We start from the raw sequence: 27,319 nt of genomic DNA on the forward strand, positions 1-27,319 counted from the left end.
TTTACCTACAGAGACATGGAAGAAAATTCTTCAATTAGTTAATACATCTTCTATGTGTGCTAGACACTCTTTGATACAGTTTAAGGTGGTTCACAGGACCCTTATGTCCAAGGACAAGTTAGCCCGTTTTTATCATCATATAAATTCTATATGTGACAGATGTAATTCGAAGGTGGCTTCCCTGACATATATGTTTTGGTCCTGTCCCCTTTTGGAAAAATATTGGAAAGATATTTTTAACATTATTTCATCTGTATTGAATATTGATTTACAACTACATCCTATTATTGCAATTTTTGGGTTACCAATGATGGAATCTCGCCATTTATCTGCTTCTGCTTGTCGTATGATCGCCTTTGTCACATTAATGGCCAAGTGATCCAATTTGTTCAAATGGAAGGATCCAATACCTCCCACCACTTTTCAATGGCTTTCTCAAACTATAGCATGTTTAAACTTAGAAAAAAACTAGGAGTGGTACTGTTGACCCTTTGCTTAAATTTGAGGAAGTTTGGAGTCCATTTATTCAATATTTCCATATGATATAAGCTGACCTTTTTCAGATCCCTTTCAATAACCCTTGAATGCAGAGGAGCAGAGTTGACGACATAGTGATGTTTTTTTTCTTTTTAATTGTAGAAGTATCAGTGCAGTTTTTTTGAAGTTTTTGGGATTTTTTGGTTTATTATCAATTGGTATAGTAAGGACAATAATTTACAATGATATAGGAATGCTGGGCCTGGGCTTCCCTAGATACAGGACTATTGCATAGAGACATGAGAATTTACATAATCATGCAAGTTAGCATTATTTGAGCAAGCTGGTAAGATTGGGTCCTTTGAACTACTTCCTGAAAATTTGGGGCTTCATTATTCCTCTGGAGTTATAAGACCCTATGAAAGAAAAACACAGATCAAGAAAGGTCCGTTGAATTCCCTAACGGAGTCTCTCTCTCTCTCTCTCTCTCTCGTAGCATTGTATTCATCAACATTTGGAATGCCCTCTGTATTTCCCTTAATATCCTGCCTGGTACATTAGTCAAACATTTATCATTCTTTGAATATAGAATTTACTTTTCAATAATTTAGATATATGTCCTCTGGTCCTACTTTCCTAGCCTACTTGCAATTAAATTTCTTGCTTTACCCCAGCTACACTGCTTAATATTTCATAACATCAGAATGAAATCCCATCATTTTTCTAGACAAAGGAACACCTTATTCTTTAATTTTATCCATAATATATTTTATGCAGGTAAGTGCATTTTTAAAAAGCTTGCAACACATTAAAAAGATATAATTAATAAAGACTAATTAACTTATGAGCTTAAACTAATTCCTTTAAACAATTAGAGAATTAATCAAGAAATAAGAAAAGCTTGAAGAAGAAGGTAAAGCAATAATTCTAGACAACTTCAATCTTCATTTACATTGCACATATCAGATTGGCAAAAGTAGCTCCGACAATGAATTCATAAAATGCAGTTAGGGTAGTTTTCTAGGATAATGCATCACAGTTCCAACTACTGAACAAACTGTCTAAGACTTAATCATGTGTAATGAAACAGGGTTCATTAGTAGCTACATAGTAAGAGGACCATTAGAGAAGAGTGATCACAATATCATAGAATTCCCTATGCTGTTCTAAAGAGATAGCTATCAGTATCAAACCACTATCATGAATATAAATAAAGCTAATTATATAGGCATGAGGGATGTATTGCTGTGTTGATAGGGAGATTAAAGATTTTGCCAGTGGATAAATAATGGCAAGGATTTGAAGAAATATTCCAGAATTCCCGATGAAGGTATATTCCATTGAGAAATAAAAGCTCCGTGAGAAAAATGATTTATCTGTGGCTAATCTTGGAGGTTACATCAATATAAGTTGAAAAGAAGTGTTACAACATTGCAAGAAGGGTAGTAACCCTGAAGAATGGGAGAGTTTTAGGAAACAGCAACAAATGATCAAAAAAAAATAGACCTGAAGTATACATTTAGAGTTTATATATATAGTATAAGAGCGAGCAGTAAAAATCAATTGGGTACCATAGAGACAATGACAAGAGAAATTACAATGGGGAATAATGAAATGGCTGAGGTAATATACAGATAATTTTCTGTCTTCATAAAACATAATAAATATAGCAGAAATAGAAGGGAATCAAAAGTGAGGAGCTTAAAGTAATTAATATCACCAGAGTGTAAGTACTGGAGAAAGTAAGGGGACTAAAGCCAGACAGATCCCTGGTCCTGATGATCTGTATCCCAGGGCTGCAGAAGAGGTGGCTGTGGAAATTGTGATGCAGGGAGAGTGGATGCTGTCATTTTTCAGATTTTGGAGCATTCCCAGCAGACTAGAAGATTGCAAATGTAACATGACTGTTTCAAAAAGGAGAGAGAGAGAAAGTTAGGGAACTATAGACAGGTTAGCCAGGTACCTGTTGTTAACAAAATGCCGAGATCATTCAAGGAATGGCAACAGATTATTTGGAAACTGAAAATAATTAGGCAGACCTAGAATAATTCAATGAAGGGAGAATTGTGTTTGCCAAGTCCAGCGTAGTATTTTTTTGAGAATTTAGCAAGATAGATAAGGGGGCATTTAAAAGAGTAGAACGATTATAATAGAAGTAATGAGTGGATCTGCAGAGAGCACTTTGCAGAGAGTTATGATGCTCCAGCATCCATCTTGCTTCTTTTCTTCACGCCCCCCCCCCCCCCCCCCCCCCCCCCACTGGGCAGAAGATACAAAAGCCCGAAAGCGTGTATCACCAGGCTTAAGAACAGCTTCCATCCCACTGTTATAAGACTATTGAACGGTTCCCTAGTACGATAAGATGGACTCTTGACCTCACAATCTACCTCACTATGACCTTACACCTTACTGTCTGCCTACACTGCACTTCCTTCGTAACTGTAACACTATATTCTGCATTTTGTTATTGTTTTACCTTGTACTACCTTAATGCACTGTGTAATGAATTGATCTGCATGAACAGTATGCAAGACAAGTTTTTTCACTGTACCTCGGTACATGTGACAATAATAAACCAATTTACCAATTTTAGGGGACATTTAACTAACAAGATGGATAAAGTATATCTGGAGGTTTGTGAAAAGGAAATTTGAGCGCTCAACTATCAAGAATCAGAGCCTAGTTAGAGTGAGAGAGATCCAGCCTTTAGATTGTGTGCAAACCCATCTGGTTCATCATTATCCCAAGAGGGTTTGGGATGGGAGGTGGGGGGTGGGGTGGTGGAGGAAGCACTTTCTCATCCATCATGAACAGTGAGGCACAGAACCTACCATGATATAGAACAGCAGATCATGCTCAAGAGAACATGTGTCTTACTCCAGTTTCTCTTTCTTATCTTCTTCTTATTTGGGATCTTTATTTTTCTCTGTGCTTTCTCCAAGCTTGGACAAGTTTTAATAATGATTTGAGCAATGCATTGTGAAGTTAGAGCAAAAGTCTTGGAAACTTTAGTACAAAGTGTAAATCAGAACAGCAGCTACATGTGTCCAGCACCTTTAATGTAGCAAAAGGTTTGAAGGGGCTCCTGTGTTCAATTCCATTTTTAATTACTTTTGCATATTATCCAGACACTTATAAGTGATGAGTGAGCTTACAATTACGGCATAATCCCTTTTGTTATCTCCTTGTATTAATTAAATTCCATTTATTACATACACTTTTTAACCAATGTACAACACTTTACATTTAACATTAATCATTTACCTGTCCAAGTTCAAAGCACTTCCATTTCTAATTAAACCGACCTTTTTTTTCATTTGCTACCATCTCCATTGCTTAGAATATTGCTGCAAAAAGTGCTCTTGCAAGTTTCCTAAACTTGTTTCTATTACTGTAGCCCTTTGTTCTTGTCAAATGGACTTTACAACACACCTGCCATTTATGGCCACTTCTGATTGCCTCTGAGAAGGTGGTAGTGAGCTACCTTGTTAAACCACTGTGGTTCATCTGGTGAAGAGGCTTCCACAATGGAGTAGCAGTTTGAGCACAACTGTGGTAGTTGCTAGGCAAGAGGACAATTAAGACTCAGCCACATTGCAGCGGGTCTGAAGTCACTTATAGACCAGACTGGGTAAAGACAGCAGATTTCCTTCCCTACAGGATATTGGTGAATCAGATGGGTTTGTACACAACCTGAGGTCACTGTTACTGATACCAGCCATTAATTGAGGGTTTATTTTTAAGTTAACTGTGGTCGTAGTTGGACTAATTTCCCATTAGCCCAGGCCTCTAGATCACTACTCTGGTATCAGAACCACTTTACCACCATGATGACATTACACTAATATGCTGGATAGATTCTTAATTGTTTCCAGATACAGAGTATTGATTGCTGACAGTGCCTGCCCATGATTGTACAGCAAACATAGTCAATTTACTTGGTGTATTAAATAGCAGAGAAAACAAACTATGGCATCTTCTCCCAGCAATAGTTGGGGCATTCCTTCGGTGAGTTAAAGATCATAAGTTATGTGCATAAAATCAGTCTAAGTCGCATTCAGCAATGTGATTATTTGATTCTATATCAATTAGCTTCACTCTGACTGACTATTCTATTGCTACCATATGCAACCTTTTAACAATAGATCCTGTAACCACCTGCCTCCAGCTCCAGAGAACTGAAAAGGTGTCCAATCATTTTCTTGCCAATTGGTAGCAGGTGCCTTAAACATTTCCTTTATTTACTCCTTGGGGACCCTCAAATCAATCCAATCAATTGCTGCTTACAAATATCTCTGTTCTATTTGGTTCAAAATATCCCAGAAAAACAGTGGTTCTTTAGAGATTTAGTGGCTAGTTAGTGTTATCCTGTGAATATTTTTAGGAAGTATTTACACTTAGCTTCATTAGTTTAAGCTTTTAATTTTTATCATTACTTTTCTACTGTGCCATATGTTTCAGTACAGTCCCAACATATTATACTTATCATTACTTCCAAGGTCTTTGCGTCCCAGCACTGCAATCTGTTTTAACAAATTCCTCTGCTCCTCTCGGCATTCCTCACCCTTCCCTCTGGGCAGATTCCCCCTCTCCCTACACCATTACAGATGGAAATATGAGTCTGTTTCCAGCAGAAAGTTGCACTGATCTGAGGAACAGCAGGATACTTTCCTTACAAGCTGACTTTCAGATGAGACATCAAACAGAGGCTCTACCTTCTCTCTGAAGGATGATTTCAAAGAAAAGCTGAGGAACTATCCTCAATGCCTTGGCATAGCCAATAATTATCTCTCCCTCAACATTACAACAGCAGATTGATAATAATCACATTGCCGTTTGAAATATACAATTAGTCATTCAAGGAAACGTAAAAGCTAACTGCACTTCAGAAAGTAAATCATTGATGGTAAAGCACTATGGAACATCCTAAAAGGACATAAAAGATGGTATATAAATTTACGTCTGCCTCTTGTTCATCTGTCCCCTCATGGAGGCATCATATCGGGGAATTACTCTTCTCCCTTATTATTACAGTTTAACATTTTTGTTTGGTTTATAGAAGTTACTTGCTCAATTTGTGAGTTCATTTCAGGCATTTTAACATTAATTCATTTCCATTAATTTATTTCTTTTAAAGTTGCCTTCTTAAAATATGTTTTCTGTTCTAGCTGTCACTATGTTTGTTTCCAAGTAATTGTATCATAATCATTAGTTACCAACTATTGCATTAAATTGCCCTGACCACTCCTTCGAATTTGATCTAGAAATGAACTACCTTTTGTGGGGTCCATCACAAAGGGTTAGTCTCGTAATGGAGTGTCTTGCATCATTTCCGATTTTATACAGCATTATTTCCCATATATATTTGTATATGTATAATATACCTCATATCTCAACTTAACACATTTCACACTACTTAACCTGCCCAAGGGGTCTGTAGCAGGCTTCCATTCTCAATTCTGCTTTCAATTTGCTTGTTAACTTAGCCTAAACTATTTAAAAAGTTTCTTTCCCTGGGGCTTTTAGTTCAGCATCCTTCATTTTTTAAATTATCCTGAACGTCACAGGCTACCCCTCCCCCGATCGTCTTTTCTTCCCCTTATTGAGTTCACTCTTGTTTTTGCAGTGAGTTCTGTTTCTATAACCCCTGCTTTTTCCGAAACTCCTGCAGTTGTTTGTGGATCTAACAGCAACATCCACAACCAACATCAACAAATGCTTCTTCTGTGGGTTTCTCCATGAATGAACTATTAACAGCATAGCAGGAAAATAAAGTTACGGCAATTAGTAAGAGTTTGAATTTGTTAGTAGCACAACAAATTAACATGTCTGGAAGGTGGAGAACAAGTGGACCTCCTGCAGCACCAGCTTGAAAATGCCCATGAGGCTCAAAGAATTGGAAATTTCCAAAATTCAGATTGATTGACTTCTGTTAAGCAAACAGGGTAGTCAAGATCTGGCAAAAGGGGTTCAAGGGGATGAGTAACTACCTAACAATAGTGGTCATTTAACAGCCAATGGGCCACTTCTGTGCTCCTGAGCAACCCACTGCTCCTGCCCCAGCTGTGGGAGATAGCAGGCTGTGAGTGACCAGACAACTCCTCTACACAAATGTTTATTTTTGCTGCTGTAGTCTGAAATTCTCCCTAATAAACACCCAGGCTCCCTCTTTAACTGTATGGCTGCTAGAAGTTCAACGGCATGATTGTGAAGAAAGTTTTTAGTAAAAATACAACTTTCTGCTCACAATTTCAGAAGTTGGTCATTCCAACACATTTTTCTCATGCCTGCTTGCTTAAGAACACAAGAATCAGGAGCAGGAGCAGACCATCTGGCCCTTTCAGTCTGATCTTCCATACATCAGGATTATGGCTGACCTTCTACCTCAGCACTATTTTCCTGCACTATCCCCATGACCCTTGATTCCTTTAATATCCAGGAATCCAGTAGTCTTGATGCAGTCAATGACTGGGTGAGAGAATTCCAAAGGTTCGCCACTGTGTGAATTAATTGGTAGTTGGTTTATTATTGTCATATGTATTGAGATACAGTGAAAAACTTTTGTTTGCACGCCATCCAGACAGATCATTTCCATACACAAGTACATAAAGATAGTGCAAAAGGAAAAAAGAACAGAAATTTCTCCTCATCTCTGTCCTTTCCTTATTCTGAAACTGTGACACCTGCTTCTAGATTCCTCAGCCTGAGGAAACATCGAGCCCAATGAGCCGTGTAAGAACTTTGTAAATCTCAATGAGATCTCCTCTTGTGAATACTGGCCTGATCTACACAATGTCTCGTGTGCAGCAAGCCGTCCATCCCTGGAACTAGTCTAGTGAATCTTCATTGTACTCCCTCTATAGAAAATATATTGTTTATCAAGTAAGGAGACCAAAACTGCACAGTGGTTCACCAAGACTCTCCATAATTGCAGTAAGGCATCTTTCCTCCTGTACGCAAATCCTCTCGTAACAACACCCTGTCACCATTTGCCTTCTTAATCGCATGCTGCACCTGCATGTTGACTTTCAGTGATATGCACAAAGACAACTGGGTCCCTTTTGAAAATCAACTTTAGCCAAACTACCACTATGTAAAAATGTAAGCACGATAGTGTAGCGGTTAGCGTAACGCTATTACAGTGCCAGCAACCTGGGTTCAATTCCCGCCACTGCCTGTAAGGAGTTTGTACATTCTCCCCGTGTCTGCGTGGGTTTCCTCCGGGTGCTCCGGTTTCCTCCCACATTCCAAAGACGTACAGGTTAGGAAGCTGTAGGCATGCTATTTGGTGCCAGAAGCGTGGCAACACTTGCGGGCTGCCCCCAGAACACTCTCTGCAAAAGATGCGTTACACTGTGTGTTTCGATGTACATGTGACTAATAAAGATATCTAATCTGCTTTTCTGTTTTGTTCAAATTAGCAAAGTCTCACTACCAGGGCTAGATGTTGCATTATTTTAATACCATGGCTTTTTGCAATTACCAATAATGCTTTGTCAGTAAAAAAAAAACTTCTGTTTCTGACAGTAATTCTGTTGTACTTCAGTTAACAGTTTATGGACATTGCCATCATTGAAGTTTCCCTTTGTTTTTGGCTTCATACCAAGCTTTCTATTTCATGTCAGGACAAATCCTTTATTTCAATACTACATATGTGTTCAATAGAAAAAGACCGGTGTATGTACATGGAATAATGCAAAACAGTAACATTAAACTTCTTTTTTCCTTCATTTGACCTTGCTGTTCTCTGTATGGTTTTCTAAATCATGCCAGCGGGTGTTAATCTAGCAGGAGCCAGTTAAAAGCAAACAACAGGGATTAAAGGCTTTAATTCCTCCATCTCTGGGGCTATTTATAATGAGTTCATTTCTAAATAGCTTTCTCTGTGCTAATGGGGTCTTTAAGCCATGGGCCAAATACTCTACCTGAGCACTCTTTGTTATCTGGACCGTTCCTTATTTTATGATTGTGGTCATAAAATGTCTGGTGTTATTTTTTGGCTAATGTCGCTCCCTGTTCCCATTCTTAATTCTAGATATTATGGCATGGGTCACCCTGTGTCTGTTCACCTCTACTTCTATGCTGACCGGTTCCAAGGCTACTTGCTGAAGCACCACGCAACAAACCTGGCTACCAGTAAACTGGAAACACTGGAGACTTGGGTGATGCCGAGGAAAATGTTTAAATTCTCTAATCCCACGAATGAGTTTGCACGGCTACAGTTTGCTGAGGTAAAAAAAACAGTAGAAGCATGTTATTTCATTGCTCTGAAGAAATTATCTCTTCTAATTGTAATTGCCATTTCAACTAAATATTTAACTGTTTTCAATTCTTTTCTGACAGCATGAACTCCTGGCACTCTGGCCAGGACCAAATATTTTGAATCCAAATGGGATAACTAAAGAGTTGGTCCAGTAGAACAGGGGAAAGGTTTATCTTGGATGAAAGTAAATTATCCCTGTTAAAATTTATCCTTCCTGTTGCCTAAGCTACATTCCTAAAGGAGACATAGGCGAATTGTGCCCACCCCAATTTATTTGTGATTTCCTGTGATACTATTGGTGGCACTGTATTGTTTTCCCCCTTTAAAGCATTCAGCAATATATTTACTCTGTTGAGTTGCAAATAGCTGCCACAACTCCTCTGGTGAAAGGCCTGGTTAGGATCTGCCTGTCGTTCACAGTTTGAGTTTTTGGTGTCCTCTCTGTCAGCCATCTTGAGGAAGAAGACACAAGAGACTGCAGTTGCAGGAATCTGAAGCAACAAACAACCTGCGGGAGGAACAGATTTGAGCAGATTGTTTGCTGCTTGAAGATGAAGAATATCAGTTGGTGTTTTTGAGCATTTTAAAACTATTCTGCACTGATTTTGTCTTTTTCTTCAGGCAGGGATCTCCTTTTCAGTCCAAGGGAGTAATGCAGTCTCCTTGGGCTGTTTGCTCTCTCACATTCAGCCCTGTGCAAAGTGTTCTATCCAGTCCACCCCCATCCAACTGCTTTGCCTCCCCATTGTAAGTGTGACACCTCGTCATCTGATGGCAGCCTACGTACAACCGGCTTCCATGTCACACATCCCTCCAGAGGTTTTGCTGTTGATAATTTGCCATCTCAAGTGTAATTAACACAATCTGCACAAATAATAGACCTGTAGAGGGACAAACCAATCCCCCAAAGGGTGCGAGTTTCTTTGTTCTTCTCCCAGAGAAGGCTGCACTCTGATATTGCAGCACTGTAGAACCATTCAAGCAGATAACTCTACCAAACAGAAACAGAAAATGCTGGAAGAACTCAGCCAGTCAAGCACCGTGTGTGGGGGAAAAAATAGTTAATGTTTTGGGTTAGGGAGCATTTCTCAGAATCGGGAGAAGAATGGAGGTGTTACAGGCTTCAAAACAGCTGGGGGGGGGGGATGGGGGGAAGAGTGAGGTATAAGACAAAAGGCTGTATGAAGATTGCATGAGAAAAATCAGGTTCTAAGGAGTATGAGTAGTAAATTTCCCAGTTTCCTATTGACCCCTGCCACCATGGGCCCATTGACTGATTACTGATCTTGACTGCAAATCTTAATCTATCCCACCGCTCCACCTCACAAGGTATTTCACTTCTGCACATCCCCATCTTTTCTCTACACATTCCAACTCCAACTCTACCTCTTACTACTACCATTCTTATCTTGCTATTTACTCAATCTAATGAATTGCACAATATGTGACTTGATGAACAAAGATTTTCCTTTATGTTCACTAAATTCCTGAAAAATATACATTTCACAAGTAATTTTTCTTGTGCACAGTACTGAACCTTATTCTATAAATAAGATAATATTTCTTTATTAGTCACATGTACGTTGAAACACACAGTGAAATACATCTTTTGCACAGACTGTTCTGGGGGCAGCCCGCAAGTGTTGCCACACTTCCGGCGCCAACGTAGCATGCCCACAACTTCCTAACCTGTATGTCTTTGGAATGTGGGAGGAAACTGGAGCACCCGGAGGAAACCCACGCAGTCACGGGGAGAATGTACAAACTCCTTACAGACAGCGGCCGGCATTGAACCCGGGTCGCTGGCTCTGTAATAGTATTACGCTAACCGCTACACTACCGTGCCTGCCCTCTAATGAAATTATAGTCAGTTATCTGAGAATCTGAACTTCCAGAAATGTTGAGCAGCAGAACCCTTTGCATCCAGAGGGTGTTTCTTTGGCCATCTCTTTGAGAGAGTGCCCACACATATCAAACCAATGTAATGTTAGCCAAGTTCACCAACCAAGGAGGGAAAATGGCACTGCTTGGCAATAAGGGCAATTCAAAATGAATATCTAGAGCATGAGCCAGCTGCGACTAATGCATGGGTTTGCGTTTGCCTTGTTGAATGTGAAAACTGCACCCTAGGAGATAATCTAAAGGGCGAAAGCAAATTAGCATTCACATTGCAGCTCAACAGGCCTGAAAATCGGTGCTAATGTTTCTGATTTTGTTTGAATGCCAGAAATACTAAATCTGGCTAATACCATACGTGGAATTGATCCAAACTGGCATGTCTGATTGCCTTTTGTTGAAAGAATGAATGATTTAGATCCTATGTATCACTATTTCACTTACAAAAAAGTAATGTGTTAGCTTCTTCCCTGTGTTGACTGCAAAGGATTGAGATCAGCCTCTCATTTCCTTTTGTTATGTCAAACAAGACTAAATTAACCAATCAGCTTTCACCAGCACAATCGCAGAGCAGTTCTTTTAATGTTGCAGTATGAAGGGTCACAATTGAAGGATCAATAACAATTTCCAGGAATGTAGGATAAGAACAGTCATTCCCACAATTCAGTTGTACAATGGCTGATCTTGAGTATATAAAATTACGAGAGGTATTGATATGGTAGACAGTCAGATACCCAGGGAGGAAATATCAAGTACTAGGGGACGTAGGTTTAAAGTGAGAGGGGAAAAGTTTAAAGAATATGTGTGAGGCAATTTTTTTTTACACACACTGAGTGGTAGATGCCTAGAACTTGCTGCCAGATAGAAGCAGATAAGATAGCAAATTTAAGAGGCATTTAGACAGACACATGAACAGGCGGGGAATTGAGGGATATATCCCATATGCAAGCAGATGGGATTAATTTAGATTGGTTTAATGGTCAGAGCAGACACCATGTGGTAAAGGGCCAGTTCCTGTGCTATAGCGTTCTGTACTCCATCTGTCCTTTATTCATTGACCTCCCTAACCTTGCCCCAAATCCATTGTTCTCAGCTTTGAAAATGTCAATGGGGCTAGAGCCCACAGAACTTTGGGGGAAGAGTGCTCCTGAATTCCACCAACCTGTGTGTGCGAAACTGCTTCTTGATTGACTTCCTAAATGGCAGAGCTCTAATATTAGGGAGACACAAGAGACTGCAGAAGCTGGAACCTGGAGCAACTAACAAAATGCTGGAGGAACTCAGCGGATCAGGAGTAGAGTTCCATGGCATGTTTGGGAAAGCGAGGCCAGAAGAAGGGTCTCAACCCAAAATGTCGTCTGTCCATTTTCCCCCCATAGATGCTGCCTGACCCACTGAGTTCCTCCAGTGCCCTTCTGTGCTGCTCCTGATTTCCAGTATCTACAGTCCCTTATATCTCCACTTAGACTTGCATTATGACTCCCTCATTTCACTCAAAAAGAATGTGAATAGATGCAATAGATGAGCTGCTGGCAAGACAGTCAGTCATCGATGATTATGGTCCTCTGCCTGTGGTGAACCCTTTCTTGTGCTTGCCTAAGATATCCCAGTGATTCATTCTGCTCTTTACACCAAGTGGAAGGAATATCATTTATCAGTGATGTACAGAATGTTGTACTAACTAAAGTGAAAGCACATTACCTATGACAGATGTACATGTGCACTAAACCAAATTGTGCATATCTTTAGACTCCAGTGAAAGCAGTGATTGTCCATAGAGTCATTGTACAGAATAGCCCTTTGGCCCTCCATGTCCTTGCTTACCTTTCTGCCCATCTACACTAATTCTATTTTCCCATGTTAGGTTTGTATCTTTCTAGGCCTTGCCCATTCAAGTGCCTGTCTAAACATCTCTCCAACATAGTGATTGTATCTGATTCTATAACCTCCTCTGGCATCAGGTTCCAGATATTAACCACCATCTATGTAAAAGCATTCCCCTCAAATCTCCTTTAAAACTCCTTCCTCTCACCACTCACCCTGTATTGAACACTGGGTTTACAAGTGTTTAGGTTGAGAAACTAGACTTCCTTAATTTTCAAAGCAGAAGGAATGCCTTTGTAGTAAAATCAGTGCTCTGAACCACATTTCAAACAATGACCCTTGGAACATTCCTCATCAGATCAAACAAAAGGCGACATCCTAAAGCTAGCATTAGTGGACTGTGTAGGAGGAACGGGGTCAGATGAGAGCACTCCAGGGGCAGAATTAGAGCTGCCAGGGAGAGCTCCAGAGTAAGAGCAGACGAGGGCCAGCAGCAGCAACTCCTCAGATAGGAGTGCAGAAACAAAGTCAGAAGAGCTCCCTCAGAGAGACATGGGAACAGTCAAAGAGACTCTTGTTTATAAATTTAACAAAAGTTGCAAGACAAGATGTTATAGAGCTGTCTCTCTGGCAGGTCTCCAAGGCAAAGGAAATCAGTTGTTAAGTTTATTCAGGACAAGTGGAACCTTTCTATAGAAAAGCGGTTCCTTTATGTCTTCTGTCAGAGATTTTCTATTGAAACAGCAGCATCAATGACAGCAGGTGAAAGGAGGAGGCCCAGTGAGGCTTCAGTCTTGGCAATCCTTACAAAAGGCACTTAGGTATAAGGCAGTCCCATTTATTGTTACAAAAGACCTGTGATTATAGAGCATGTGATCCATTAGAGAACTGAAAATGAAGTTCGTTGCAGGTACTAGCAAGACAGGCTTCTCTCATTCACTCTCCAGAATCACTGTCTGTGTGTTCACACAGGCAACAGATTTCCAAGGCTCATTCCAATCTTCACATGTTGCTGCAAAAAGGACATGATATTTTACTGGACCTTCTCTGCTACCATTACAGCCGTGAGCTCAAGATATGAGCTGATCAAAGTGATTTTCCTCACCGTGCGACCAGCTGCTGTCAGTGAGAGAGGTTCACAATTAAGGTTAGGGCTGGTGCTCAGACTGCACAAGCAAGCTGGAGGTTAGCTCAGTTATATAACTCTGGAAATATCATCCGAGCTTGTAGTTCAGGCCCCTTCAAAATGGTAATCAGTTGTAATTTATTTTTTATTCTTTAATGCTATCATTGCCAGGTCCACCATTCATTGCCCAAACCAGCTGCCATCAGAAGGTAATGGTTGCCTTCTTACACATAAGTAGTGAGGCAGGTAACCCCCTCAAGCCCACTCAACCTCTCCATAGGATCAAGACAGAGTTGATTTTGGCCTCAACTTGCCTGAACCCCAAAGTTTTTGCTTCCTCTATAGTCCAAAAATCTAACCATTTCAGCCTTGAATATATTCAATGGTTCAGTCTCCACAACTCTCTGAGATAGAAGATTCCAAAGAGTTAAACCCTCTGAAGAGATTCCTGCTGATCCTTGTCTTAAATGGTGAGTCTTTATTCTGATTCTAACCTCCCTGGATACTCCCATGAGGAGAAACATCCCCTCAGCGTCTACCATGACAAGCCCCTTAGAAGTCTAAATAAAAGTGCTCTTGTGTGAAGTTAGGTGTGGAGTACCAGCATTGTGCAGCAGTGATGATGAAGGAGCAGTGACATGTTGGCTAGTCAGAATAGTTGTCCCTTGGAGAGGAACCTGCAGGTGATAGCATTTCCCATCTACCTGCTGGCCTTTGGAGGTAAATCCGAGCAAACCTTGGCCAGTTACAGTAGATGGTGCACACTGTGGCCGTTGGAGAGGGTGAACTTTTCAGGGTAAGTGGTGATGTTTACTTTCTCCTGGACAGTCTCAAGCTTCACTTAACTAGACTAGTGAAGAATATTTCATCATGCTGCTGTCTTGGACCATGTTGTTGACAGGGAGTCATGAGGCAAATCATTTTGCACATGATACCAACCTCTGACTTGTAACTACTAGATCTATGTGGCTACTCTTGTTAAGTTCCTGGTCAGTGTAAGTCCTAGGAAATTGATAAAGACCATCTCAGTGAACTTTAGAAAGAAGTTGGTTTGATTCTTCTGAGGTAAAATTTGGACTTTTTGCATGAGAAAAGGGGTGGGAATCAGAATAAAACAGTAAGCAAATTGCTTGTTGGTAGGTTTTCACTCAAGCCTGTTTTGGACTTTAGATTCGGCACTGCAGAAGCTGCAGCTACCTGAACTTTAATGGCTGATTCAGCACTGGTCCTTCAGCCTCATTGATTTCCCCCCTGCAAAATATATGAGCTACCTGTGTCTATCGCTCTCCATAGGCAGAGGCTCCCAGCACAGCTCAAACATCTGTCTGGAAGTATATATTGGCAGGTGTGGTAGAGCAGCCAGCAGTCATGCAGTGGGAGAGGTTCTGCGGTAAGGAGAAGCACCACTACTCCTCCCAACTCCTCAGAGAGGCTTACTGTCTTACAGAAAAGTGGAAATCCACTCAGGGGGTGCTTGAGCAGCTGATGGGCTTCCCATTAACAAATGCAAAAGACTTGATACCTATTCTGGTGACTACCTGAAAATAGATGAACATGGTCAGAAATCTGCATGAATTGGGTACAGCCCATTCCACTGCTGAATTTGGTACACGGAACAACTGTTTAATGGCCTAAAACTGGTGACATTTACAATCCCTTAAAAAGTACTTGAACAGGAAAGTGTATAGCGGTATCAGGGAGAACATGCAAACTCCACACAGATGTCACCAGAGGTCAGGATCAAATCCAGGTCACTGAAGCTGTGAGGAAAGGGTTTACCAAGCTCTGATCTCGGAGCTCCATCCCAGCAGATACCAAGTTGCTGTCCTGTTTTCTCAAGTAACAAGATATACCTGTGATCTATGGTCTTCTTTCATAGGCGTTTGTAATCTGTGACTTGCAGGCAATTATTTAAACTTGGAATCTCTTTGCTTTCAGGTTGGCACAGAGTGGGATGCTAAGGAAAGAATTTTCCGGAACTACGGAGGGCTCATTGGACCCATGGACGAGCCTATTGGCATGCAAAAGTGGGGCAAAGGTCCCAATGCTACAGTCACTGTTGTCTGGATCGATCCAATTAATGTTATTGCAGCAACCTACGACATTCAGGTTGATTCAGGTGCTGAGTTCACTCATTACAAACCTCCATTGAACTTGCCTCTGCGGCCAGGCTTGTGGACGGTTAAAATTCTGCACCACTGGGCGCCCATTGCTGAAACCAAGTTTCTGGTTGCACCTCTGACGTTCTCGAACAGGCAGCCAATCAGAAAAGGTGAGTCATATGCCTGGTAATGCAATCCGTGAATAGCAACGAGGGTGAATGCATGGGTTTTTAAAACCAGAGCCACCTTGAAGAATTTATAGCATGGAAACAGGTCCACATTCCACACAAGCTTCCTCCCTCTCTGTCTGCATAATATTCTATACTTCCCTCCCTCACGTGCTTTCCCCTTCTGAAAGAAGGTATCTATGCTACTCACTGCAATCACTCCACATGGATATGGCAAGTAAATCTACCTTTCAGGAAACAAAACTATTGTTTAAAGTGGGGAAGCGCACTGATTTTTATTTCAATATGTCTTCAGTCTTCTCTTTTTTTTAAAATATAAATGTGGTCCCATAAGCACTCCTTTTCTTCATGTCTCATTGATGTCTCAACAGTTAGTTGGCTGTTTGACTGTGGAATTAATCACAATTGAACCTGATCCTGATGGTATGACACCCATATATGTCAGGTGTCATTGGACTGTATTGATATAAATGTTCCCTCCTGCTTGCTGAGATGGTGCCCGTCCTGTTCATAGTCAAACTAGTGATTCTCTGGCTTGTTTTACTATGCTACTTTATGCTTCAGGCAGTAGGCAAAAGTGTTCTCCTGTGCTGAAATTGACCACTCTCTTCAGTTCTAGGATCAATTTAAGGGATTGAGATTGGTTGCTGTCTCTAATCTGTTCCGAAACATTCCCTACGCAACAATGATTCAGTTACAAAACAAGTACAGCCAGAGTACAGTTTACCATGAGAACAACCACTTCACTGCTTCAATCATAGCTTGCCACAAATATCAAGGACTGGACAGCACCCATTAAATGTACTCTTAACAAGCACTTTGTTTAACCACATCTATGCATGTGAAGTGCTGTAGTCAATTTAACAATACAAACCTGGCTTAAAAATAAAAACACTCCCTAAAATTTATATTACAACATCATTATCTGGGAGTCACTAATCACCAAGAGCATATTAAAAATTGAATTTTCCTTATAACCTTGAAATTTTATCTAGATTTCAATACTTGCTTGTCAAAGTTAATGTTTGTAGTCAAAATGGGAAGATAACAATGAGACACACAGGATCAGCATAACTTGGATGACAGTATAAAAGTGTTCAGACTGTTCAGGGAGGTGGCTAGTTAACCATTTCCAAAGGAACCATTTGTTTCCTTTGCTTTGATTGAATCCATGTATTAATAAAAAGTCACAGTTTCCTTTCTCCATGGTTCACTTTTAAATTTTCCCTTCTGTGATTCCTCTCCAGATCATTCCCATTATCCCAGATTCCCTTTCCTCATTTTACATCTTGTTTCATCACATTTGAAGAACAATAACAATCAACATTTTAAGAATAATGCACAAAATTAAATATCCAAACCTGTCACAGCTGAGGCCACTGTTTTTCCAATGTCACTGCAGCCAACTAAAACTAAGTAGAGTTGGAAACATCCAATTAACTTAATAGAATTCACCAGATCTGGACAATCAAAAGTAGACATGATAAGATGTGCACAAATTTTCAACATAATTTACCAGGAATTAAATATTTCTGAAACATTACAGAACAGAGCAGCTTCACTCAACTGAAATTTCAAGTGATCTTGTATTAATAATGAAACCATTCAGGGACAGATTTGAAGGTCTTAATTTAACTCTTCATTGGTGTGATTGGGAACCAGGTATGGTGTAACATTTGCAGTAACATTGCATTGTATGTACAGTGTAGCATTAATTGTGGGCTTAAAGTTTTCAGGAAATGGAGCCACAGAAGGAATCTAGGATTGAGGTGAGGCAGAGCAGGAAGAACTAATAATTTAGATGAGGAATTTAAGATGTTTGAGCGATTGAGAAAGGGGCCTTGAACCTCTGCCACTTTGAGATCCAATGTTTTGCGATTACACTGATTTGGTGAACACTGCCACTTTGAATAGTGATCCTCAATATCCATATCCTGTTCTCCGTGACCTAGCTAAATTTAGTTCAATACCTTTGCTAATTAAATAAATCCATCAATCTCAGATTTAATTTTTTTTTAAAAAAAAACTAACATCAGCTATCTTTTGTAGGAGAAAGTTCCAGATTTCTATTGGTTATTGCATGTACAAGCATTTCCTAACTTCACTAACCTGACTCTAATTTTTAGACTTTTTCTGAGTCCTATCCTGCCACAACCAGCAGAAGTATCTTTGTCCACTCCAACAGTCCAGCCTAATATCCTGAAAATTTCAGTCAAATAACTCCTTAGCCTTCTAAATTCCACAAAAATGCACTGTGGTTTGTGCAGCCTGTACCCATGTCCTCACCCTTGGAGGTATCATTTCCTCCCTTGAAGGTCAGTATACCCTCCCTAAACAAAAAATAAACTGCTGGAGTCAGTGGGTCAGGCAGCATCTGTGGAGGCAAAGGGATGGTCGACATCACATCGAGACCATGCATCACGACTGTATTTCACAGTAATGAACAGCAGTTAAGACAGTAGCTATAGCCTCATCACTGATTCACAGATCTTCATTGCACTGATTGCTGTGTGAAAATCTTCAATGATTTTTGATGTTAGATGCATCACCTGAGATTAGCTGGCTACAACCAGATCCTCAGCTGGATAGAAAATCTTATTCATAAGAAATGATCATTCTGATTATTCATTTGCTGCCTCTTTCTTCATTTCCTTTTGTCATTAAAATATGAGTTCTTTGCTTAATTGCCTATTAAAGGTTGCCTCAATGTCACTAATCATAATGAAATTAATTTAATAAAAGTGGTCCCTTGGTAAAGGGGAACAAATAACACTATCCAAATCAAGAATAAAACAAAAAGAAACTTTGGAAATGAGATCGTGATGTTGCTTTCCGTGTCTGCAATGGCCTCCAGTCGTTCTGGTGCCCAGCACTTGAGGAGGGAATGAACTAACTCCAAAGCTCTTGTGCTGTATCAGTACTGTGCAATTAACAGAAGCTCCTCAGAGGCTGCTGCCACCATCTTTGCTTTCCTCCTTCCTCCTCTGGTCCATTTGTTTTATCTTGGAAGTTGTCATGAAACTATGGAGTCTAGATCCAGTTGCTTCAGTTGTTGCTATGATGTTATTAAACTTTTTTTCTTCTTAAGCTTTTTAAACATTGTGGATGTCCTTGGCAATAACTGTATTTTTTGTCCATCCTATTTTGCTTCTGCAGTTAGAAGTCAACCATATTGGTGGATCTGGAGTCACATACAGGCTAGACTGGCAGATTTCTTTCTGTGAGGTTTGGCTTTAGACAACACTCTGATAGCTTATGATTGGCATTATTGATACCAGCCTTTTTATTTCAAATTCATGTCTCTGATACATGGCCCAGGCTCTGGGTGCTTGTCCAGCAACTTAACCTCTGGATGTTATTGATCTTGATGCTCATGTTCAAGTACTAGAAGTATAGGAGAAGCAGGTGAAACCCCAGGTACAATGGGTTTGGCTCAGAGCTGCGTGTTTAATGAATCATTTTTCGTTTGTTCAATCTGAACAGTTGAATCATTGAACAAAAACATCACAAGTGTTTTTCTCAAGTGCTATTTATAATCTCTCCTGCCATCTGTGAGTGTTAAAGGATTCCGCATTTATTCATTATGCACTATACGGTTGTCTGTCAGTTTGAACCAGAAGTGTTACTGAACCAATCTATCTGGCTTCGGTTTTCAGCCATAATGAGTTTCTAATGTATGTAGCTTTGACAATGAACGCAGGTGGATTACAACAACAAGCAAGCAACAGAGGTTAGTTAAACAGCAGTCCACATACAGACTACAAGCAGCAACAATGAGGCATAGTTTTAGCTTTGTCTCAGCTTGTTGTGACCTCGCTTCTGAATCAGAAGGTTGTGGGTTCAATTCTCACTCCAGATTTTTGTGCTCAATAAGTTAAGATCAACACCCCATAAGAGGGGCCTTCATTCACATGAAATATTAAACAGAACATAGAACAATTCAGCACAGGAACAGGCATAAATACCCACCATCGCTGCACCGATCATGATGCCAATCTAAATTAATCCTATCAGCCTGAACATGTTCTGTATCCCTCTATTCCCTGCCTGTTCATGTGTCTGTCTAAATGCCTCTTAAATGTTGTTATTGCATCTGCTTGTGCCACCTGTCCTGGCACATGTCACTCTCTGTGTTGGGGGGAAAACATGCCTCACAAATCTCCTTTAAACTTTCCCCCTTCGCCTTAAACTTATACCCTCTTGTATTTGACATTTCCACCCTGGGGGAAAAAACTCTATCTACCATAACTTCATAATTTTGTTTACTTCTATCAGGTTATCCCTCAGCCTCTGATTGTTTCCAGAGAAAACAGTCCAAGTTTGTCCAACCTCTCCTTATAGCCGTTACACTCGAATCCAGCCAACATCCTAGTGAACCTCTTCTGCACCCTCTCCAAACCCTCCACATCCTTCCAGAACTCCACGCAATACTCTAAAAGTTTTATACAGCTGCAACGTGACTTCTCAACTTTTAGACTCAGTGCCCCAACCGATGAAGGCGAACATGCCATATGCCTTCTTTACCACTCTATCCACGCATTGCCACTTCCAGGGAGCTATGGATTTGCACCCCAAGGTCCCTCGGTACATCAATGTCCTCAAGGGTTCTGCCATTTACTGTACAAGTCCCCATCTGTTCCGTGAGGTGATTGTAAAAGGTCATGTTTTAAAGAAAAGTAGGTGCATTATCTACAGGACATCCCAATATTTATCCTTCTCGCAACATCACTGAAATTTATCATCTAGTCATTATCATACTGCCATCTGCAGGAGCTCTTTGTGCACAACCGAGCTATCAGATTTCCTACATTACAACAATGACTGCATTTCAAAAGTACTTTTTTAGCTGTAGAGCACTCGGGGTCTGAAAGAATTGTTAAAGGCACACTAGAAACATTGTGCTTTCCTTTAGCTTAGTTGGAAAACCAAGAATTAATGCCATTTAAAAGGCCTTCCTTAATCATGCTTACCAAATTTCAAACTACAATTTGCTATGAGCATTGGAGAAACATCATACAAGAAATGTGATAACTAGAGCTCAGAAGTTGGTGGAGATTAACTAGCTATTGTCAATTAACTATGCTTCCTTAAAATCTCTCCGTGAAATATCAAAAATACATTTCCTTCCAAAAAAAACAGAAGTTTTTTTAATAATTTAAATTAGGCAATGTAAAACAGCAAAGAAGGAATTTAGTGCAAAAATTTGGATCATGTGTTTTCAATAATGAATTGCCTAATGCAATCAGGACATTGTGATACTGTCAACTTCTGAACAATAGTCATCAGTTATGTGGGAGAATTTGACAATCAGGTTGTGCACAGCAAGGACTCACAAATAACAATGAGGCAAATGACCTGATAGTCTGCCTAAATAGTGTTGCCAGAGAGACGAGCCTTGCCTGAAACATTAAGAGAACTTCCTACCTCTTCAAATGGATGGTGGTGATGGGTTCCCATCTATGGGAGAGGACATTCTATTTGCCTTTAATTACTTACTGCACTTGTAATTTTCTGTGTTTCACTCAGATTCCACTCTACAGTGCTGTAGTTGCTCCATTTAGACAATAAGCTAACCTTTTATTCTTCTACCAAAGTGGATAACCTCACATTTCCCCCATTATATTCTATCTGCCAAGTTTTTACACACTTACTCCTATCCTATCTATATCTTGCTGATTACATGCAAATCTCTGATGTGTAATCACAATTTAAATTTACTGATATGCCTAAAGTACCAGATTGCTCCTGCGGTTTAATGTGTGTAGCTGTAGTCTGTGTACACATGTGAATACGTTTTCTTAAAATGATAATGCTACATTTTACACATCAAACATGATATAATATGAAGTCAAAGTAACAGTATAAAAAAGTAAAGACAGATTTTAAATATTGATGTGAAATTGTACTATGATTAACAGTAATTATATTTCTGATCATTTTTACAAAGTACTATAGAAATTATTTTCAAGTATCTGCAAATGTTATAATGAGCTATTTTTTCTTCTTATTTTGCAGAGGAAGCACTTAAGCTACACAGTGGGCCACCTAAGAATGCGTACATGGAACAGAGCTTCCAGAGCTTGAATAATGCTCTGAATATACACATTACCCCTGGCCAAGTGGAACAGGCGAAGCGTAATGCAGCTCTCACAGGCTCACAGCTGGAGAACTGGGTGGATCCCATGGTGAACAGCTTGTGGTCAGCTGTGGACATTTGTACCATTGGTCCCACCTCTTGCCCGGTGATGCAGACCTGCAGTCAAACAACCTGGAGCTCCCAGAGTCCGGACCCCAAATCGGAACTGGGGCCCGTCAAAGCCAACGGCCGTCTGAGGTAGCACCTAGTGCACGCCCAAGTCATCGTAAAAACACGAATTGCCTGATAGTGGGATCAATTTCTGCAGTTGGGTCTCTCCCTTAGTTCTTAGCAACAGTTCCAGGATGTCTTCGTAAAGTTGTGGCAAAGCTAGAGCAGTGCATTTAAAGCTGAAGACAGCGATGTTCACAGAAGAAGTCCGTGTTAGCTGCGCTGGCACTATGAAAGAAGTGATTGTATTATCATGTACGAAAGAAATAGAAGGAAATTTTCGCACTCTATTTATTTAAACATTTTAGTCAGTGACTAATGAGTAGATGCTGCTTTTGCAGCTTGATATCTATATCCTACTAATAATCTGCCTTTATTGACAAAGGCCTGTGCCCTGACTTCCTACGTTCTTTATCTGTACCTGACCTAAAAGCCGTAGAGGTCTTAACGCTTCAGTCAACAGGACTATTTGTAATTGTTGCACCTACTGTAAGAGTGAGAGCTAACTGGGTTATAATGCTCTCTGCTGAAACAGGGCTTTCAGCACTGACTATTCTAACTGTGTTACAGATGATCTGAGTATTATACTGCAGCCAGGACTAGGAACTGGATTCAGAAAACAATATAGTTTAAAACTTATTTATTAGCAATCCCAAAATAATTCATTTGATTCACTGATGCTGAGGATTTTTAGGGATCATCACTACTTTTCATGCCAGCAATATGCCAACGCTTCTTAAAATTATTTACATCATATATTCCTTACACAGTTATAGTTTTTTTTAAGTTTACTGTAACAAGTTTTGCAAAAAAAATGACATTGCACTTTCAGTGAAAAAGCTAATTGAACACAGCACCATAAATGTGTTTCTTTTCCCCTAATTCAGAAGCCTTAGGGGAGAGGTGCAGAAATTTGCCCTGTGCTGCAGAGGCTGTGGGCTGTGCATGGTACCCCACTTCCTTTCAGAGGAGCGCATCCACAACTAGAGTACAAGGTCAGCAGTAGCTATCGAGACAGAATTAACCTAGAACTGAACTTCATTTTCAGTAGATGAATACTTAGCTGAACTGTTGTCTTTATATTGTTATTAGTGCTTCTCTTAAAATTATGCTTTTTATCTCATCCAAACAAAGTTTGCAAAATTAAGGTTCTTTGAAATCGTGGGCTGGAATTTCTAATTATTCTGAAAATCCCTGGTCTTTTGAACATTTAGTCCCATAAACAAATATTTGAATTCAGCAAACTACATTACTGTTGGTGTGACTATTCTAGCAATAGGCCGTCTGTCACCACGTTTTTCTTTCTTCATTTCAGTGGAAACATATCAAACAAACCCCATTCCCATTTTAACTTGACCTATTGTCAAATTTTTCTGTTAATAACATATGAGTAAAACAATTAACCTTAAACATTAAATAGAGAGTCAGGGTTTTCTGTAAGCTTCACCTCTCCCAACCCAATTTCTTGCTTTAATTTCTCAGCATTCTCCACTCAAAATTTGTTAGATACACAATACAGAAAGCAACATATAAAGAACTGTGACTTAACCATGGAGATTTAGCTCCTAAAGACAGTAGCAGTTGTTAAAGCCTGAGGATAGTAAAGGGTTTAAACCTGTTTTGAATCTCACCTTATTAACAGCAGCTTTACAACAAAGTTACCATGAAGAATTGAAAACTGTTGCAACAGCACAGCAGGTCAAGAGAAGAAAGCAAGAGGTTCTTAATTGGTATTTAGCACAGTCCTCTTGAAGGGTACCAATTGAAACCTCTTAATACTTTGCTTCCTAGTTCAAGTACATTTCAGACATTTTAGAGGAGAAATTCACCTTTTGTTATCAGCACTAAGCACGTGTCTGAGTACCGGCTGCTGGTTGTGCTCCCTCTCACACATTATGGTCCATTAAAGTCAATGAAAACAGTTGTGCAGAGGTGAGTGACTGTATGTTTGGATGGGTTCAACACCAGCAATCAAAGCCAAACCGCTCACCCATTTATTCCAGGTTTCCAAGCTTGGCAGTGTAGTCATTAGATTCCTGAAGTTAATGGTTCATTTATGGATTGAGGAAGGGTCTTTATGCACTATTCCAGAGCAGCACCTGATGTATTAGTAATCAGACTGAACTGGTAATCTCAGCCATGAATATGTTCAAGAATCTGAATCTGAACAGGACTTGCTATATGTTTAGATAATAGGGTGGTTTTAATGCTGGTGGAGAGGGTAGAAGCCAATGATAAGGAGTGAATTCCTCGCTGATCCCACTTCAACCTCATTTTATTCACATTTTTGGGATTTCTGGAATCTGAAATTCTGAGGTAGCAGATTTTAAAGAAAACTAGCCTCCTCTCATTTTCTTGTAATAATCAATGTATCTTCGCCCTGTTGGTAAATGATAACTGACTTTGCTTGAGAGGGATTGAGTTCATACAGTGCTATCTATTTGCATCTACAATGGTAACTCAAGCTGACAAGGGAAGAAGAAAATCCACATGTAAATGTTAGACATGGGGGCACGAATAATTAATAATTTGATGGTAGTGAGGCTGAAAATGTAACCAATCTATAAGGACAGGCAAGTGATTTTTTTTATGTGCTGCCCCTGCCTCTCAGCCACTAGGAGTGAAAGTACTTTTAAAAAAATGAAATTTCTCAGACTGTAAAGGGTTGAATAGTGGCTGACTTCATGTGTTCTGCAAAATTCATTATGAATGCAAACTAACTGACTGTATTCCCCAAGGCTCTGTCTTCCAAGATTCAGCCTTTGAAATGTACACAGCAGGTACTCTTTTCCAATTTGTTCAATTTATCCAAATGTTAAAAGCATAAAGTTGACGAGTAAATTTCACAACTGAGTGAACAAAGTCTTCTTAGGGGGAGGCAGGGGAGGGAATTCATGAAATTGTTCCCCAGCTGTCCATTATCAAGCCTGTGTGCTGTTGATGCCCATGTATTAATTATCATAAAACTTTTAGCTCAATGCCTTCTCCCTTCTATAATGAGGGGCGCTGTCATGGGTGCTACCTCACTTGCATATGGGAGTTATTTTACCTGATACTATAGATACCGGAAATATCTTCTGAGCCTGTTTCACCTGAGCTGAATGTATGATCTATGCAAACTGTTCCCTGTCGTGAGAACTCATCAAAATTGAAGATAATCTTGCCAAATAAACTGCAAGATGCTGTATAGATGTCTCTGATAACAGAGCAAATATTCAGGTGCTGTTCACTGCACCATATTTGTAAATTGTCACATATTTTGTTCAATGAGCTTTGTTAGTCACGGTTAGGTCAATTCCTGTCCAAAGACCGTATTAAGGGGTCTTTGAGTTATTAAAGGTACACTTATTAAATGTCAACCAATGTGTGGATGTCAGATGGTCAGTGCTGGCTCTCCTAATAAATTAGCAATCACACCCTCATTTTAAAAGAAAGAAGATGACCAAGTGGTGTTTAAAAAATAACAGCTATTTTATTAAAGATCCAAATATGCATTAAAAAATCTGTAAAGAATTATTTTATAAACTGAACCTGTATATACAATGAAAGAAGGACAAATTCCAATATGCAGCACATTGAAAGATGTAAATATTTTGTTATTTATTTAAAGTAATAAAATATTTTATGAGTTTAAAAATATCTTTAATTTGACCTTTTGATCAAAGTTCTGAAAACCAGTACAATTTCCTGTATGTAGAATTATATTCAGCAAATAATTGCACTAGCTGTTTTGCACCCACTTGCCCTTCTATTAGCAGAGAGAAAAAGAAACACAGAAATTGTGCCTTAGCTGCCTTCTGGTGTGAAGAAGTCTGCTTTTGTTTGACAAAGCAAGATTTTGCAGATTGTCAACAGTTGTATTAAATGCTGTATCATACCAAAAAAAACTGCTGTTGTATATAGATGCCTTCTGTCATATTGTGTTTTTGATTGCAAAATTTTAAAATACAAAAAAAAGATTTGCGTCATGCCGTTTATCTTTATTTATCTTTTTACTCAGGCTACTATGCTGCATTCGCAGTATGGGACATGTCTGTGCTGTCACTCTGATCCAGATACACTCATGGCTAAGACCTCAACACACAAGAGTCTCCTTTACTATTTAATTAGGTTAATTCATTTTCACTTCTTCACACATAGGGTGATGAAAATCTGGAACTCTCCCCAAAAGCTGTTAAGGCTGGATTAATTGAAAAATTCAACACTGAGATTTCTGGTTGTTTGGTTAGCCATGGTTGTACAGAAATACAGAACAAAGGCTGTTTAATGGAGTTAAGGTCTGGATGAGCCTCCTGTGATCCGATTGGATGGTGGAACAGGCTCAAAGGGCTGTAGGACCTACAGCCTTTTCTACATCCCACTAATGTTCAAACTTTGGTAAACCCTGCTGCAGCTCCTTGAGCTCAATGCACTGATACAACCCACTTGGTGGAATTGGCGTTGTAAATCTTTGGCAAAATATTCAGAATATTTGCAAATAAATTAATATCTTTCTTATAGTCAATGCAGCAGGGATTGAGTTTTAGGAATGGAATGCACCATTTCCTCATTAATAACACTTTCTTGATGCAAGTATTCTGCTAAAAAGAATGTTAATTTCCATTGCATTTTACATGGCATTGCAAAAGCCCAGTGAGGTATTGTTCTTCTTACAACGCAAGAAAGGTTGAGACAGAAATTTGGTCAAGGCACTGCTCCTCCATGTTCTGTCAGATCACCTCAAGAGGGCTGACAGGGCTCACCTTAATACTCAACACCGAATTGGCAACACCTGCAGCAATGCAACATCTCCTCTGTACTTCACTGGAATGTTAGTGCAGATTCTTTGCTCAGTGGGTCGGGTCAGGCAGTAACCTGACCAGCAACTTGTTTCTGCTCCATATTCCAGTATCTGCAGTCTTTTGTGTCTCCAGATTCTTGACTGCAGTTCGTGATGCGGAATGCAAACCTCAAGATTTGGTCTCAGACCATGCTACCATTAATCCTCAGCTGATACCTACGCTCTGAACCAATTTCCGTTTTGATCCATCCCTGAATGATTCAGTCCCCAAATCCCACCCACTGTCACATGCCATATATTTGAACTGAAAATGTTTCTAATCATCCGGCCATGTGTTGTATGAGAGCATCCAGATT

General features: G+C 39.7%; 1 protein-coding gene across 1 annotated transcript in view; it reads left to right on the forward strand.

The window, feature by feature from the left end:
- Positions 1-26,072, forward strand: part of xylt1 (xylosyltransferase I) — a 211,193-nt gene extending 185,121 nt beyond the window's left edge. The window contains exons 9-11 of the mRNA XM_052022363.1: positions 8,513-8,708; positions 15,525-15,858; positions 21,892-26,072. Coding sequence (XP_051878323.1) covers positions 8,513-8,708; positions 15,525-15,858; positions 21,892-22,214 — 853 coding nt within the window. The 3' untranslated portion in view covers positions 22,215-26,072. The remainder of the gene's footprint in view (positions 1-8,512; positions 8,709-15,524; positions 15,859-21,891) is intronic.
- Positions 26,073-27,319: the final 1,247 nt, after the last annotated feature.

This window comes from Pristis pectinata, chromosome 8 (assembly GCF_009764475.1).
Source record: "Pristis pectinata isolate sPriPec2 chromosome 8, sPriPec2.1.pri, whole genome shotgun sequence".
NCBI lineage: Eukaryota > Metazoa > Chordata > Chondrichthyes > Rhinopristiformes > Pristidae > Pristis > Pristis pectinata.